We start from the raw sequence: 13974 nt of genomic DNA, 5'->3' as shown, positions 1-13974 counted from the left end.
CCAATTTGAAAAAGGAAAAAAAGCAGACCAAAGCAGCCTCATGTAGTGTCTGAGGTGATTTTGAGACTTTATTCATAATCAGGGTATTGGATTCAGTCTTGCACTTTTAACACCAAGTTTCCCACATCTTTTGCTTGTGAATGGATTTATCAGAGGATGGAAAATTAATATGGTCCTAGGTGGACTTGAACCTGCTTGATCTGATGACACAACTGCAAGAATTTGGAGTAGCAGCATTCAAGTCAACTAGGGTTCACTTTGTAACTCATGAGTTATTTGTCAGTCACTAGACAGATTCATTTTCAACACTTTCAAAGTCACAAATATTTTCTCTTCCTGTAATTTAACAGTTTACTACAAACAAGAGCTGAATGAGCATCAGTGTGAAGTGGTTAAGAGTATTTCTCAACCAGGAACCAGGGAGGTTTTTGCATGGGATGGGACCTAACAGAGCATGCATATGCTTTGGAGTGCAAGAAAGTAGAGCTAGTACAGAAATGCAAGAAATAAAATTAATTTGGACTAAATATGAATCTAACCAGAAGTGTAGCAAATGGTGCATCTGAAGAGAAAGCAAAAGAAACCGAGTTGTTTAGTTTAAGGAGAAGGATCAGGAAAAATGTGAAAACCAGCTTCACATTTGTAAAACTACAAAACGAATAGGGCAAATTGTTCTTTGCATCTGTTATGAACAGAACAATAAAGCTAACAGCTTTAACCCCAGCAAGGAATATGTAGGTGGCATACACCTTCTGCAACTTTTTCTGTCAGATATGTGTTGATCTGACTGCACCCACAATATAAGTATTAAGTTGCTGCTTGAAGGCATTTTCATTTATGCATACTAAACTGTAATTCCCATTCTCAAAGCAATTCTGTTGAAAAACTTGGTTCTCTTTCCACTAAAGGCACTGGAATTATTGCCAAAATTAGACAACTAGTGGTAAAATTTAGCCCTGTACAGATGGATAGAACAAAGCCTGTATCATGCTTAAGTCTCACTTCAATCAACAAGACAAGATTTCTGTGAAGGTTAAGCCTTATTCTGGATTCATGATTCAGTAATAATTTTCCCTATAAATTAGGATGGGAAGTTTGCATATTTCAACCGTCTTCAATCCAGTGTGATACATAAGGCAAAAAAAAAAAATTTGCTCACTTGAATGAATGCAACGTTAAATGTTCTGACACATGATTAGATACTTGGAATACTACAGAACTATCCAAATGCTGTGTAGAATCTGTTTGGAAACTTTTTGTTTGTTGAGAGTACCTTACAGGGAACAATTACATAAAGTATGTGAAATTTGTGTAAATATTGAACAATTCCTTTAATTCAAAGGGTGGCAAATGTACTACTCAGAGGAATTTACATGACTGAGAGGGCCAAATTACTGGAAGATAGCCAGCACCCCTCTCACTCTTTTTTAATTAATTCAGAAATATTGCTGTACTGTAAGAATAAAATTTGAAATATGTATGTTCTTAAATACTGTTTAATAAATTTGTGGGGGAGGAAAGTGTTAAGGATAAAATTATTGCATAGCTGTTAAATCAAGTTTTTATATAAAAATTAACAATAGGCTGCTTGTGGAACAGAATGAAAAAAGCCAAATACCAGCTTCTTGTCAAAATTCATGAGTCTATACCGTAAGATCAGATTAAGTTTCAGCCTCTGTAGGTAGCATGCATTTGATTATATTTTAGCAGCAAATGGAATTATAGTTTTAGTTGTGCTTGAATGTATGTAATATCTAATAACTATAATATCAAAGAAACTTGAATCTCTTCATTCATCATCTGTGAAAATTTTTATGTATTATCATGGGAAACGTCATGACATCTTTCCAAGTTAATACAGCACTGGTTCATCACCCTGTAAGAATCATACGAGTGCAGGATTCAGTGTGTTTAGGATATAATACTTAACTGCATTTGGTCTTATCTAATGCCCTACTCTCCCAGCTAGTCAATAAAGTGAATGTTTTCTTGTGTGAATAATGGTGTTACACTTCTGTTGTACAAAACATTAATCCTGATGATGTCCATCAACTTCTGTTTGTTGAACTGGAAAAATTGCTTATTCTAAGAAAGGAAATAAAACCTAACTTGAGAGTCTTGGATACTATCATAGTGCAATTTACATACTCATGGAGATACCATGACCTAGTTCAGTGCTCAAGTGATACAGCTCTTTTTTCCTGCCCTTAATATAGGCAGGCAGGATGGCCCCATTTTGTTTCATGTTCTCTTTTATGATTTTTCTGGAAATGACTGCCAAAACCTGCACATTCTTCAGAATGCTGCAACTTCTAGGCAGTTATAGTTATAGAATGTTATAGAATGAAAAGTTATAGAAAGTTATAGAATGGAAAGAACAGTTACTTCATCTGTAAAAGTGTTAAAAAATATTGTGATATAATATTCAGACGCTTTTTTTGGTTTTCCTTTCCAGGATTACTTACTGCCATCTGCCTTTCCAGAGTAAATGGCTTTATGTTGGAACAGAGAGGGGAAATACACATATTGTAAATATTGAGTCCTTCATTCTTTCTGGATATGTTATCATGTGGAACAAGGCAATAGAACTGTAAGTGCGGACTTTTTTGCATTTGTGTTTGTGGTCATTTTCATAGCTGTCTTAAGATTCATTTTTAAGAATCATTTGTTTATACAAATATTAGGAAATCTTTCAAAAACCTTTTATTTTAACGAATGCATGTGCAGTATTAACTGTTTTGTTACAGGACACTGGGAATTCAGATTTATGATAGAGACCATGTAGTTACATTTTAGATAAAAGAAAAGGTTATTTGGCAATCTGTTTAACTATGAAGTTCCATGAAATACAGGTAATCATCCATCTCACAAATTCAGATTTTGCCATTGATATGAGGGTAGCTTGATCACCATCTCTTCCAAACATCCTATGAAGAGAATAATGGCGTATATTGGCCCTAAGACTCTATGGAGAACTTTTCTTCCTTGAACTGTAGAATCATTTAGATGAGAAGGGACTGGAGGTCTCTAGTCCAAGCCTCCTGCTCAACACAGGGCTAATTCCAAAGTTAAATCAAGCTCGTCAAAACCTGATGAAGTGATAGGAAAGGTAATGAGTGCCTGTTAAATGACAGTTCTCTGAGAAGCTAATACAGGTGCCTGTGTTGTGGGTATGAAATGGAGAGAGACTCATAAAAATCTGGCTGGGACAAGTCTATGCTTTCTGCAAGTAAAAGCCTCAACAGAAATGAAAAATTATTTCCCTGCTGTTTCCTCTGAGCAGTTCCAGCAAGACGAGCTGCTGTGGGCAAACTCATAGTATTTCATGCAGTTTCTGAGACACCGCTTCATGTTGAACCAGTGAACCAAGAGGACAGTATCTAAGAACAGGGCTGCAGGCCTACAGTGGTGCATCTAATTCTTTGCCCCAAGCAGCAAGCACATTGATAGCAACTACTTTTCTCCAAAACACTCTGCTTTCCCTTTTTTAAACCCACTATTATTACTGACTTTCACTAATCACTGTGTCCCCCTGCGGGACAAAACTGATGCCTCGTTTCCTTGCCTCCCCTCTGCCCGCACCAAACTTCATAGGCACAGTCACGCAAATCTAATTTTCTCTTCAAAGGAGATAAAAACAAGGATTCAAATGGTAATCAGGATTCAGACAGTCTGCTGGTAAATATTTTTTCCAGCTCTTGGTGTTGGAATGTTTGATTGTCCTGCCTTTGAAAGACTTTGCTTAGCTCTGCTCAGTAGTTTTGGCTGAAAAATTACTGCTGGAAAACATGGTTTAATCAAAACCAGAATTAAAAAGTTTATTTTGATGAGTTCTTGAGGTGGGAAGTATCGTAATTATATTCTCTTTCTCACTTTGTTTTGGTGATGTTGACATATTTTAAAGGGGTTTTTTTTATTCCTATATTTTAAAATGTGTATATATATTATACTGACTAGTTAATGCCTTTGAGGTTTTGAGAACAATATATATTCATTTTATGTACATTTGGAATTTTCTTTCCTCCAGACATTAGGGTGTTTCTATTCTGCATGGAAATAGATCTGTAAGTTTTTATGAAATGGAAGCCTTCCACCAAGTTCCATTTCCTAATTCTTTCAAAATTCTTTTGGATAAATCTTTTTTTTTTTTTAATGGCCACAACAGACTTTTTTTATGAGAACAGGTTAGAATGATGCCTCTCTTCAATGAAATGTGGGAAATAAGGGCTGCTTACTAATATGCTTCAGTACTGAATTGTTGAGATAAGCTAGATGCTGTGCAAGAAGCTACCTCTCTAGAAACTTTTTGTAAACAAGGAGCCTCTCCTAACTTTATATTCTTCTTTATATTGTGTATGCAGGAATACAACTAGATTTTCTGAAATTTTTCTTCCATAAATTGTGAAAGGTGTCACAGATGGAGTGATGCACTTCACTCAGAGAAAAGCAGCAGTACATTTATTGATATAAAACAGGGATTTAACAAAGTTTGATGGTAAATACAACAGTGTTTTAACAAGATTTGAGATGGCAAGGCACACTTGGTTATTTACTGCATAGAGGACGGGGTCAGACAAAACTGTCAGGTAGACTGTCCCACTGAGTCGAGGTTTAGAAAGGACACCCCTGTTATCTAAACTGCTTCTCAGAGAGGAGTCTAGGTGTGGCTGGATCCAGTCCCAGCCCCAAACTTGGTCAATGGTTTATGTCTAGAGGGTTATATATGCACAATCAGTCCTTTATATTACTCAGCTAAGTTTTCAAAGTTTAGCATGCTATTAGTCACTTACCAAGACTCTTTTGCAGCATGGAATCTCTGAATCTGAGGAAGTAACCTTGAGAGGCGTCCCTAATCAAGGGGAGATCCTGGCGTGCAGCCTGCTGCCATGCAGGAGAGCTCAAAAGGCTCTTGGGCTGTTCACTCTTTATGGGGATAAGATGATTGACCTATAGTCATATTTGCATATTAACCACAGTACCAGCATTGCTCAAGTTAGCTATCGGCTGTTGTGCTGTTATCTGTCTCCCCGAAACCACATTGAGCCAGGTGCAGCCATCATGACTACATGCACCCATTGTGACCACCACGGGTGGTTATTGCTTGGGCAGGGTTATGGGAGATAAAGAACAGGTTGGCACCTGGGGAGGGGGAGCACACCATCACAATGTGTGATAACAATGTAATACAGATAGGCCATGTCACCTCAAGTGTTTGGAGGTGCTGCATGGTTACCCTGATAGTTTCTTCTTCTAAAAAGCTAGCTTGCCATGTACTGTTTTGGCGACAGTTGGGCACAGGTATTCATTCATTACTACTTCTAGTTCTATCAATTTTACAAGTATAACTTGATCCCTGTAAGCGGTGTGCAAGGCTGTATCCTCTCCACTCATTCTCATCGTGTACTTCTTGATATGGAATAGAGGAAGTTGTCCTTGCCTGTATTACAGAGGTAGACAGAGGATCCTGTGTGTCTCCAGATTAATTTCTCTGTATTAGATTAAGAGACTAGTGGGGAGAGTGGTGATATTTGCCACAGTAGCCACCTTCAACACATGCTATAGTACTGCTGAAGCTGAAACTAGGTGACTTTTCTTGGTAAAGTAATCAGAACTCTCTCTGGAATATGACATAAGATAATAACAAACTATCATGTTTCTTCCAGTAGTATGCTTTTTGGCAGGAGAAATGTAATTTAGATCAGCTTTTAAAGGAAATGTTATTAACTCTGAGTGTACTTCATGAGGATAGGCTTATGGTAGTAGACTTTCCTTTAGAATTGTACTGAGATGTATTTTTGAGAACAATTTTATTTTGGGCCATAGATATGTTCTTATTTGATTATACTCTTAAATCTTCACATTATTTTCACACAATCTTCACATAATTCTCCCATTTTAGTATTATAGAATCACACAATAATTTGTGTTGGAAGGCCGCTCTGAAATTTTCTAAACCAACTTCCTGCTCGCTGTAAGATCAGCTATGAGACCAGGTTGTTCAGGGCTTTATAGATTCACAGGGCCTTAGAATCTTAGAATGGTTTAGGTTGGAAGGGACCTTAAAGATCATCTAGTTCCAACCCCCCTGCCATGGGCAGGAATACCTCCCACTAGACCAGGTTGCTCAAGGCCCCATCCAGCCTGGCCTTGAACACTTCCAGGGATGGGGCATCCACAGCTTCTCTGGGCAACCTGTTCCAGTGCCTCACCACCCTCACAGGGAAAAATTTCTTACTAATATCTGATCTAAATCTCCCCTCTTTCAGTTTGAAGCCATTACACTTCATTGTATCACTACATGCCCTTGTAAAAAGTCCCTCTCCCGCTTTCTTGTAGGCCTCCTTCAGATACTGGAAAGTTGCTATAAGGTCTCCCTGGAGTCTTCTCTTCTCCAGGCTGAACAACCCCAACTCTCTCAGGCAGCCTGTCTTCATAGGAAAGGTGCACCAGCCCTCTGATCATCTTCGTAGCCCCCCTCTGGACCTGCACCAACAGGTCCGTGTCCTTGTTATGTGGGGGCCCCAGAGCTGGATGCAGTATTCCAGGTGGGATCTCACAAGAGTGGAGTAGAGGGGCAGAATCACCTCCCTTGACCTGCTGGCCACGCTTCTTTTGATGCAGCCCAGGATACAGTTGGCTTTCTGGGCTGCAAGTGCACATTGCTGGCTCAAGTTGAGCTTCTCATCCACCAACACCCCCAAGTCCTTCTCCTCAGGGCTGCTGTCAAGCCATTCTCTGCCCCGCCTGCATTTGTGCTTGGGATTGCCCTGACCCAGCTGCGGGACTCTGCACTTGGCCTTGTTGAACTTCATGAGGTTGGCATGGGCCCACCTCTCCAGCCTGTCAAGGTCCCTCTGGATGGCATCCCTTCCCTCCAGTGTGTCGACTGCTCCACGCAGCTTGGTGTCATTGATAATCTTGCTCAGAGTGCCCTCAATCCCAGCATCCATGTCACCAACACCCATATTAAATAGTACTGGTCCCAGTACCGACCCCTGAGGAATGCCACTCATCACTGCTCTCCACTTGGACATGGAGCCGTTGACCACAACTCTGAGTGCCAACATCCAGCCAGCTCTTTACCCACCAAGTGGTCCATCGATCAAATCTATGTCTCTCCAGTTTAGAGACCAGGATGTTGTGTGGGACAGTGTCAAATGCTGTTGATGTTAGGTACTTCCAAAGATGAAAGAAAATATGCTTCAGCTTTGGAATATTAAACTATATGTTACCATACCTAAATCACTGTAAAGCCAGATTACAGCTCTTTTTGTGAGAGTACAAAAAAAAAAAAAAAAAAAAGGAAGCCAGCTGACATTCCTGTTCTTTTAGGTTTTCAGAACATGGTTGAAGAGGGCCTCCATATACATTGCTAACACTATGGCCAAGGTAACCTGAAGAGTTCAAAATACTTGTGTTGTCATTTCCACCTTTGGAAAACACCTACAAGTTGTATTCTAGACTTTAATCATGGGCTGAGTTTATCCCTCTAAGGTCATGATAACAGTACTCAGTAAATAATATTGCATAGGTGAGAAAAATATGGAGCATAAAAATATATTCCAACAATTCATTTTAGTCTGTTCATGGACTTACCAAGGTTTTAACCCACAAAGAGTTTTGTCACACTTCTTGAGACTAATTCATTCCAGATAACATAGCTCTTGTCCTCAGAAGAAAAAAACATTGTCAGTCAGTGAGGCTCATCAAATGACTGTAAGAATATTTTTTTCTAACAGTGATTCTGTTGCAGAGAAAGACTGAGGCAATGATGTTTAGTAGTTTAAAGAATTGAAGGAGAAACAGGAGTGGATGTAACATTTTTAGACTTTGCATGTGAAGCAATAAATCCTATCACCTGGTCCTGTGTGGCTAATTTGACTTATAAAGCTGGCTTTTCGTCTGTTTTTTGGTGGGTTTTTCTTTTTTTTTTTTTTTTTTTTTTTTAAACTTGTTACCATTTGCAATTTTGTTTCCTACTTTTGCATCAAAATATACTGAAAGATCTGTAGAGCACTATATTTTGGAGTGATAGTTGTTTTCTCACTGTGCTCTGTTCAGAAGCATCTAGTGGAGATATATGTCAAAAAGATGGTTGCAATACCTATATTATGATAGGGACTATTGTTCTCTCATACAGGAGAGGTCATCCAGCTTGCTTAAACAGTGTCTAATATTAGTGAGAACTTAAGACCTGAATAGACAAATAATGCAAAGGAAACAATTTTTTTGTTTGAGGTGATAAGGCATAACTAATTCTAGGATTTACAAGAAAAATTGCTTTATAAGTTGTGTGCACTGTCAAAGTTTTGGTGGACCTGGCCTTGTTGTGAGCTGAGAAAGAACATTAGAATATGCAGCAAGGCTTCCAACACCCTCTCCTACATCATCCTCACAGGCAAGCTTAGGAAGTATGGGTTAGATGAATGGACAGTGAGGTGGATTGAACAGTGGCTGACAGATATAGATAGCTCAGAGGGTTGTGGTCAGTGGTGCAGAGTCTAGTTGGAGGTCAGTAACAAGTGGTGTCCCTCAGGGGTCAGTACTGGGTCCAGTCCTGTTCAATATATTCATCAATGACCTGGATGAAGGGATAGAGTGTACCATCAGCAAGTTTGCTGATGACACAACACCGGGAGGAGTGGCTGACACGCCAGAAGGCTGTGCTGCCATTCAGCGTGACCTGGACAGGCTGGAGAGTTGGGCAGGGAGGAACCCAGTGAAGTTCAACAAGGGCAATCTGGGGAGGACTAACACCATGCATCAGTACAGGTTGGGGGCTGACCCCCTGGAGAGCAGCCCTGTGGAAAGGGATCTGGGAGTTCTGATGGACAACAGGATGACCATCAAATAGTTTCTCTTTTTTTCTTCAAAATGTTTGGAAGCAGTTCTGCAAGAGAAAAATCGTCAGTGAACCCAGCGTGTCTCCATTTACTCCAACTACAGTGAGATTAATTTTCTCAGTCTGCAGGATCATACGTTTTGGAAGGTCATCTGGTGTTGGAAAGGGAAGGAAGGTCTTGATATGAGTCCACTATGCTCTGAAAATGAGAACTCTGTTTTGTAAGCCCCCTTCCCAAGCATGCAGATTCAGGTGTTTGAACACCCCACTAACTAATGAATGCATAACTGAAACTTGTTAAAATTTATGGGATTTGGAGCGTCAAAGAATTGGGCAAACTGAAACTCAATTATGACAGAGCTATAACTTGCTCTTTCCTTTCTTACCTCTTTTGTTGCCCAGCCCAGTTTCCTAGATGTCTCAGAGCCAGCAGTTCCACAGCAGTGAAGGAAAGCAACACACAGAAGTAGCAGTCTAGGAGCAACTGCTGCCCCCTCTGTGCTCAGACCCAAGTGGAAATAGTTTCCAGTATAAAGAAAGTGCAAGTTGCCAGGCATCCTTCTTCTAGATATTTTAGAAATCGTGTGTAAGACTCAGAGTCGCATCTTGAGGTTGAACTGATTCTTATTCCAATTCCCAGCTTTGATCCACAGTATGTGAATGATGTATCTAACTTACTCATCCTTTTTAATTGCTATGTGACACATGAAAAGAAAGTCTTAAAATCTCTGGTGCACTGCACCTTTGTGGAAAGCAGAACTGTGGAATATGTCTGACCACTGGCAATAAAGAAGTATCTGCTTATGTACATGCTTTTCTCAGCACTATCGCAGTCATCTCCAACTCTGTAACAATGACTAATATAGATGTTTGTGCGTGGTTTTTTTTTTCCCTTTTTTCCTCTCCTAACTCTTTTTACTGCTTTCTACCACCAGGTTTTCATTTTTCTCAGAAATCATTACAGTGCTTCTGTAATTGTGCAGGTGTCACGGTTTAACACCAGCCGGTAGCTAGGACCGTGCAGCTGCTCACACAGCCTTCCTCCTTCCCCCAGAAGGGCAGGAAGAAGAGGGAGAAAAGGAGGGGAAAGGGAAAGGGAAAAAAAACTCATGAGTTGAGATAAAGACAGTTTAATAGAACAATAACAGAAAAGTAAAATAACAATAATAACACAAGTCACTCACCACCTGGTGAATTGGTACTTTCCCAAGCAGCAATCTCGAGTACCTGCTCCCCGGTTAACCCCATTTATATGCTAATCATGACATCTATGGTATGGAATATTCCACTGGCCATTCCATCATTCTGTCTAGGCTCCTTCTCAGCTTCTATGGGAAGATGAAAAAAGTCCTTGAAAAAAATATAAACATCACCTGTCAACAACTAAAACAATATGCAGTATTGACGTTCCTTTCATACCAAATCTGAAACACAGCAACCACTAGAAAGAAAATTAATGCTGTCCCAACTGAAACCAAGACAGCAGGCTAAGTTTTTTCAAAAGGAAAATTGTTTTCTCTTGATTTGATTCTATTTTGTCACACATTACTTTTACCTGCTTTAAAGATTGTGTTCGCCTTTGAAGTTCTTACAACAGTCATTCTGTTTCTTAGAGTGCATAAAACTTCCCAGAATGTGTTCTACATTTTCCTGGGTCCAAATTATAACATTGCCGTTGCTGAAGTCTTCTTTTTGAGCTTTCTAATTTCAGAAGAAAATAATTAAATAAAAGCTTCCATCCTTAGAAGTTCTTTGAAGACTCCTGTTTTACAGTGAATGGTTTCTTCATTTGAGTCCTGCTCTTCTGAGTAAGAGTCAAGTTTTGCAGCGTATCAGCTCTCTCATCTCCCAGAATGAACACACGTCAAATAAATTAATACCTGCTGCTGTCAGGAATAACTTCTGTTGAAGTGCAAAACAGCTCAAAGTATCATTGGTTTCTTAACAAAATTCTAGTTTTGTGCAGCTGTCATGGGAGCCCTTTGTTCCATTTTTCAATTCTTATGCAGTCTTTTTTTGTGGGCTTTAAGGTCAACAAATGCTATGAAATGTTGCAATCTTTTGTACCATTAGCTCATACTTTTCTTCTTGTTCAGTTGAAGGTGGCTTTTGCTTCAGGAATTTTTTACTGCAAATCATTGCTGGTATTTTTTGGACTTGACATTCATTGTTTTCTTTCTGCTGTGTATGGACTTGGCTATTTTATCCTTTTCATGTCTTCTCAGAGCTTTTATTTTCTTTTATTATAGTCATTGTAAGCTATATCCTAGCTTGTATTTGGGAATGAAGAATTCTCTGCTCAACTATTTCAGTTACACCTTATTTTCACCTACTGATTCTTCCGTATTTTCTCCTTTCTCAAGAGATAGGATCTAGTTAGTTTTTACGCAGTCTTCTAAAGCCAGCTTAAAGGAATGCCTATACACAAGTATCTGGCCTCAACAGTAGTGTGTTTTATCCATGATAGTTTCAAATGTGGTTGGTTTCCCAGCACCTCTTTGTCCTTTGCAAGAGCTGTTGGATCTCTGCTTTTGCTTTTAATGTAATTCAGCAGTGGTTTTCCTTCTTTGTAGGCTGTTCCATACAACTTTCCAGTCTCCTTGACAACTCTACAGTAATAGCAATGAGGGGAAACAAAACACTTTATATATACTAAAGCTATATGAGGCAAAATGGTTTTCTGTGTAGACATTTCCACATGTAGTATAATTTACTGCATGAAAGGAGTAATTACTGTATCTGTAGCTCTGATAGTGTTTCATGAGTTCTGTAAACTAATATTATTGATATAACATGGTTAACTAAATAATTGCTTCGTTTAATCCTACTTGTAGTGCAGTCATGATGTCTACCCTTAGGAGAAACTGACTGGAGAGCCAAATGCCTGGCACTCCTTTTACAAGCAACACTTTTCTAGGGCTCCAAAAAAAATTGCTATTATTTCTATTTATACATACTTTCCTTGAGGAAACAAGAAGATGCAAGAAGTAAGGCACTGATCTGCCTCTGGCAGACTATTCCTGGTCTTAGTGTAGTGCAAATTACTGTCTTTGGGTTCCAAGCCACATTCCTGCACTAGGAAAAAGATAACATCACTTCAGGAGAAGCAAGCAAGATGTATCGCCAGAGAAGATTTATCACATCTCTCCTTCTGTATCCAGCCATAGGGCAGGTTCAGAGCAACAAGTGAAAGACCGTGCCAAGTAAAGACAGTTATGATCCTTTCATGCACAGTTTTCTTCCCTGCTCCATCTGAAATGGTGTTATTTTGTATCAGTATATCCTTCCCCACACGTCTTCCCCAAGATGGAACTCTGCATGTTCCATCCAAAACCAAACCAAAAGCTTTGTGCTGCTTCTTGTGAATATTCCTTGTTGTTTAGTCCAAAGAGGAATCTGTTTTGATGCAGATACTTTACTTGATATGTGTAAAAAACCAAACCAAAACAAAACAAAAAAACCCACACACACCCCTCCCCCCCCAAAAAAAATACCCAAAAAACCAATGTTTCTTGGAGCCCCAGAAAGGCAGTGCAGGAGGGCTGCCAGGGAGTAGGCTCTACGATTCAAAATGCGTCAGGCACATCTGTTGTCATCACCCCAGAAACTCTGTGTGTGATCTTATCTACGATGGCACATCTGAAATGAGTTTTAGGATATACAACTATTTGAAAAAGATCCTTTCATTGACCGAGTTAGTGTTATGATTGCCAAACTCAATAGAATCTCTGTTTCCTCTTACCTATGTATAATCAAAGCTGGCAGCTGTTAAGCGATCAAGGTATTTGTGGTGGGTGGACCCTGGCTGGTTGTGAGACGCCCACCCAGCTGCTCTCTCAGTCCCCCTCCTCAACAGGACAGGGAAAGAAAATAAGATGGAAAAGTTCATGGGTCAAGATAAAGACAGGGAGATCACTTACCAATTACTGTCAATGGGCAAAACAGATGACTTGGAGAAATTTAATTTAATTTATTGCCAGTTAAAATAGAGTAGAATGGTAAGAAACACAGACAAAAACTAAAACACCTTCTCCCCAGCCCCTGTTTTTCCTAGGCTCAACTTCACTCCTTCATTCCCAAGTCCTCTACCTCCTCCCCTTCCTCCTTCCTGAGCAGCGCAGGGGATGGGGATTGTGGTCGATCCATTACAGCTCCTCTCTGCTGCTACTTCCTCCTTGTGCTTTCACCCTGCTCCAGCAGAGGTCCTTTCACAGGCTGCAGGCCTTCAGGATAAGCCTGCTCCAATGTGGGCTCTCCACAAGCTGCAGTTCCTTCAGGAAATATCCACCTGCTCCAGTGTGGGGTCCTCCACAGGCTGCAGGGGAAATATATGCTCTGGCATGGTCCTGTCCACCAGCAACAGAGGAATCTCTGCTCATGCACGTGGAGCATCTTCTCCACTCCTCCTTCGCTGTCCTCAGTTCTCACAGGGCTGTTTCTCACACTTTCTTCACTGCCTGTGCAGCGTTTTTTTGCCCTTTCTTAAATTTGTTTTCACTGAGGCAGTACTGTCTTGGCTGAGGGGCTCAGCTGTGCCATGTGATGAGTCTGTTTGAGCTGGCTGGAGCTGGCTGTGTCCAGAACAGGACAGCCCTGACCTCTCCTCACAGAAACGCCCCATACAGCTCCCGACTGCCAACACCTTGACACCTATTTGACATAAAACAGCTATCAAGAATGGAACCAAAGGCTCGTGGTGTACATGTGAAAGCAAAACAATGGTTCGTTGCGTCTTTTGATAGAGTGACATGACTGACAGACTAAAATAATAAAATTGGAAGAAAATGGAAGCCTGACTCAGTGAGTTATAATACAAAGCAACTAAACTATTAAAGCACTGAGGAGTAAGATAATGTAAATACTAACATAATACTTATATCAATTATAGGGGAAAGAGAAGGAGGAAGAATAAGATCTCTTACATTTAGTGCATAGACTGCTGTTTTTGGTATCAACTTTGCTGATAATGTACATGAAGCTCTTACTTAACGAAACTAAAGAAATAGCTAGGAACCTTAAAATAAAAAGATAATACTCCTAAAAGAAAAAAAAGTGCCTAAAGTCCTGAAAAGCAAAAAGAAATTTTATTACAGTGTAATTAATCCCAGGATCCTTCAACTATCATTTACAAT

The 13974-nt window shown here is 39.8% G+C and overlaps 1 protein-coding gene across 1 annotated transcript in view; it reads left to right on the top strand.

Moving 5' to 3' along the window:
• The window catches only part of STXBP5L (syntaxin binding protein 5-like), a 206857-nt gene that overhangs the window by 92730 nt on the left and 100153 nt on the right, over positions 1-13974 (top strand). Inside the window, exon 5 of the mRNA XM_009879889.1 lies at positions 2456-2590. Within this exon, the coding sequence (XP_009878191.1) occupies positions 2456-2590 (135 nt within the window). The remainder of the gene's footprint in view (positions 1-2455; positions 2591-13974) is intronic.

Source organism: Charadrius vociferus, unplaced genomic scaffold, assembly GCF_000708025.1.
Source record: "Charadrius vociferus isolate BGI_N301 unplaced genomic scaffold, ASM70802v2 scaffold162, whole genome shotgun sequence".
In the NCBI taxonomy this organism is placed as follows: domain Eukaryota; kingdom Metazoa; phylum Chordata; class Aves; order Charadriiformes; family Charadriidae; genus Charadrius; species Charadrius vociferus.
The sequence above is the reverse complement of the archived record's forward strand: the minus strand, read 5'-3'. Positions and strand labels throughout refer to the sequence as shown.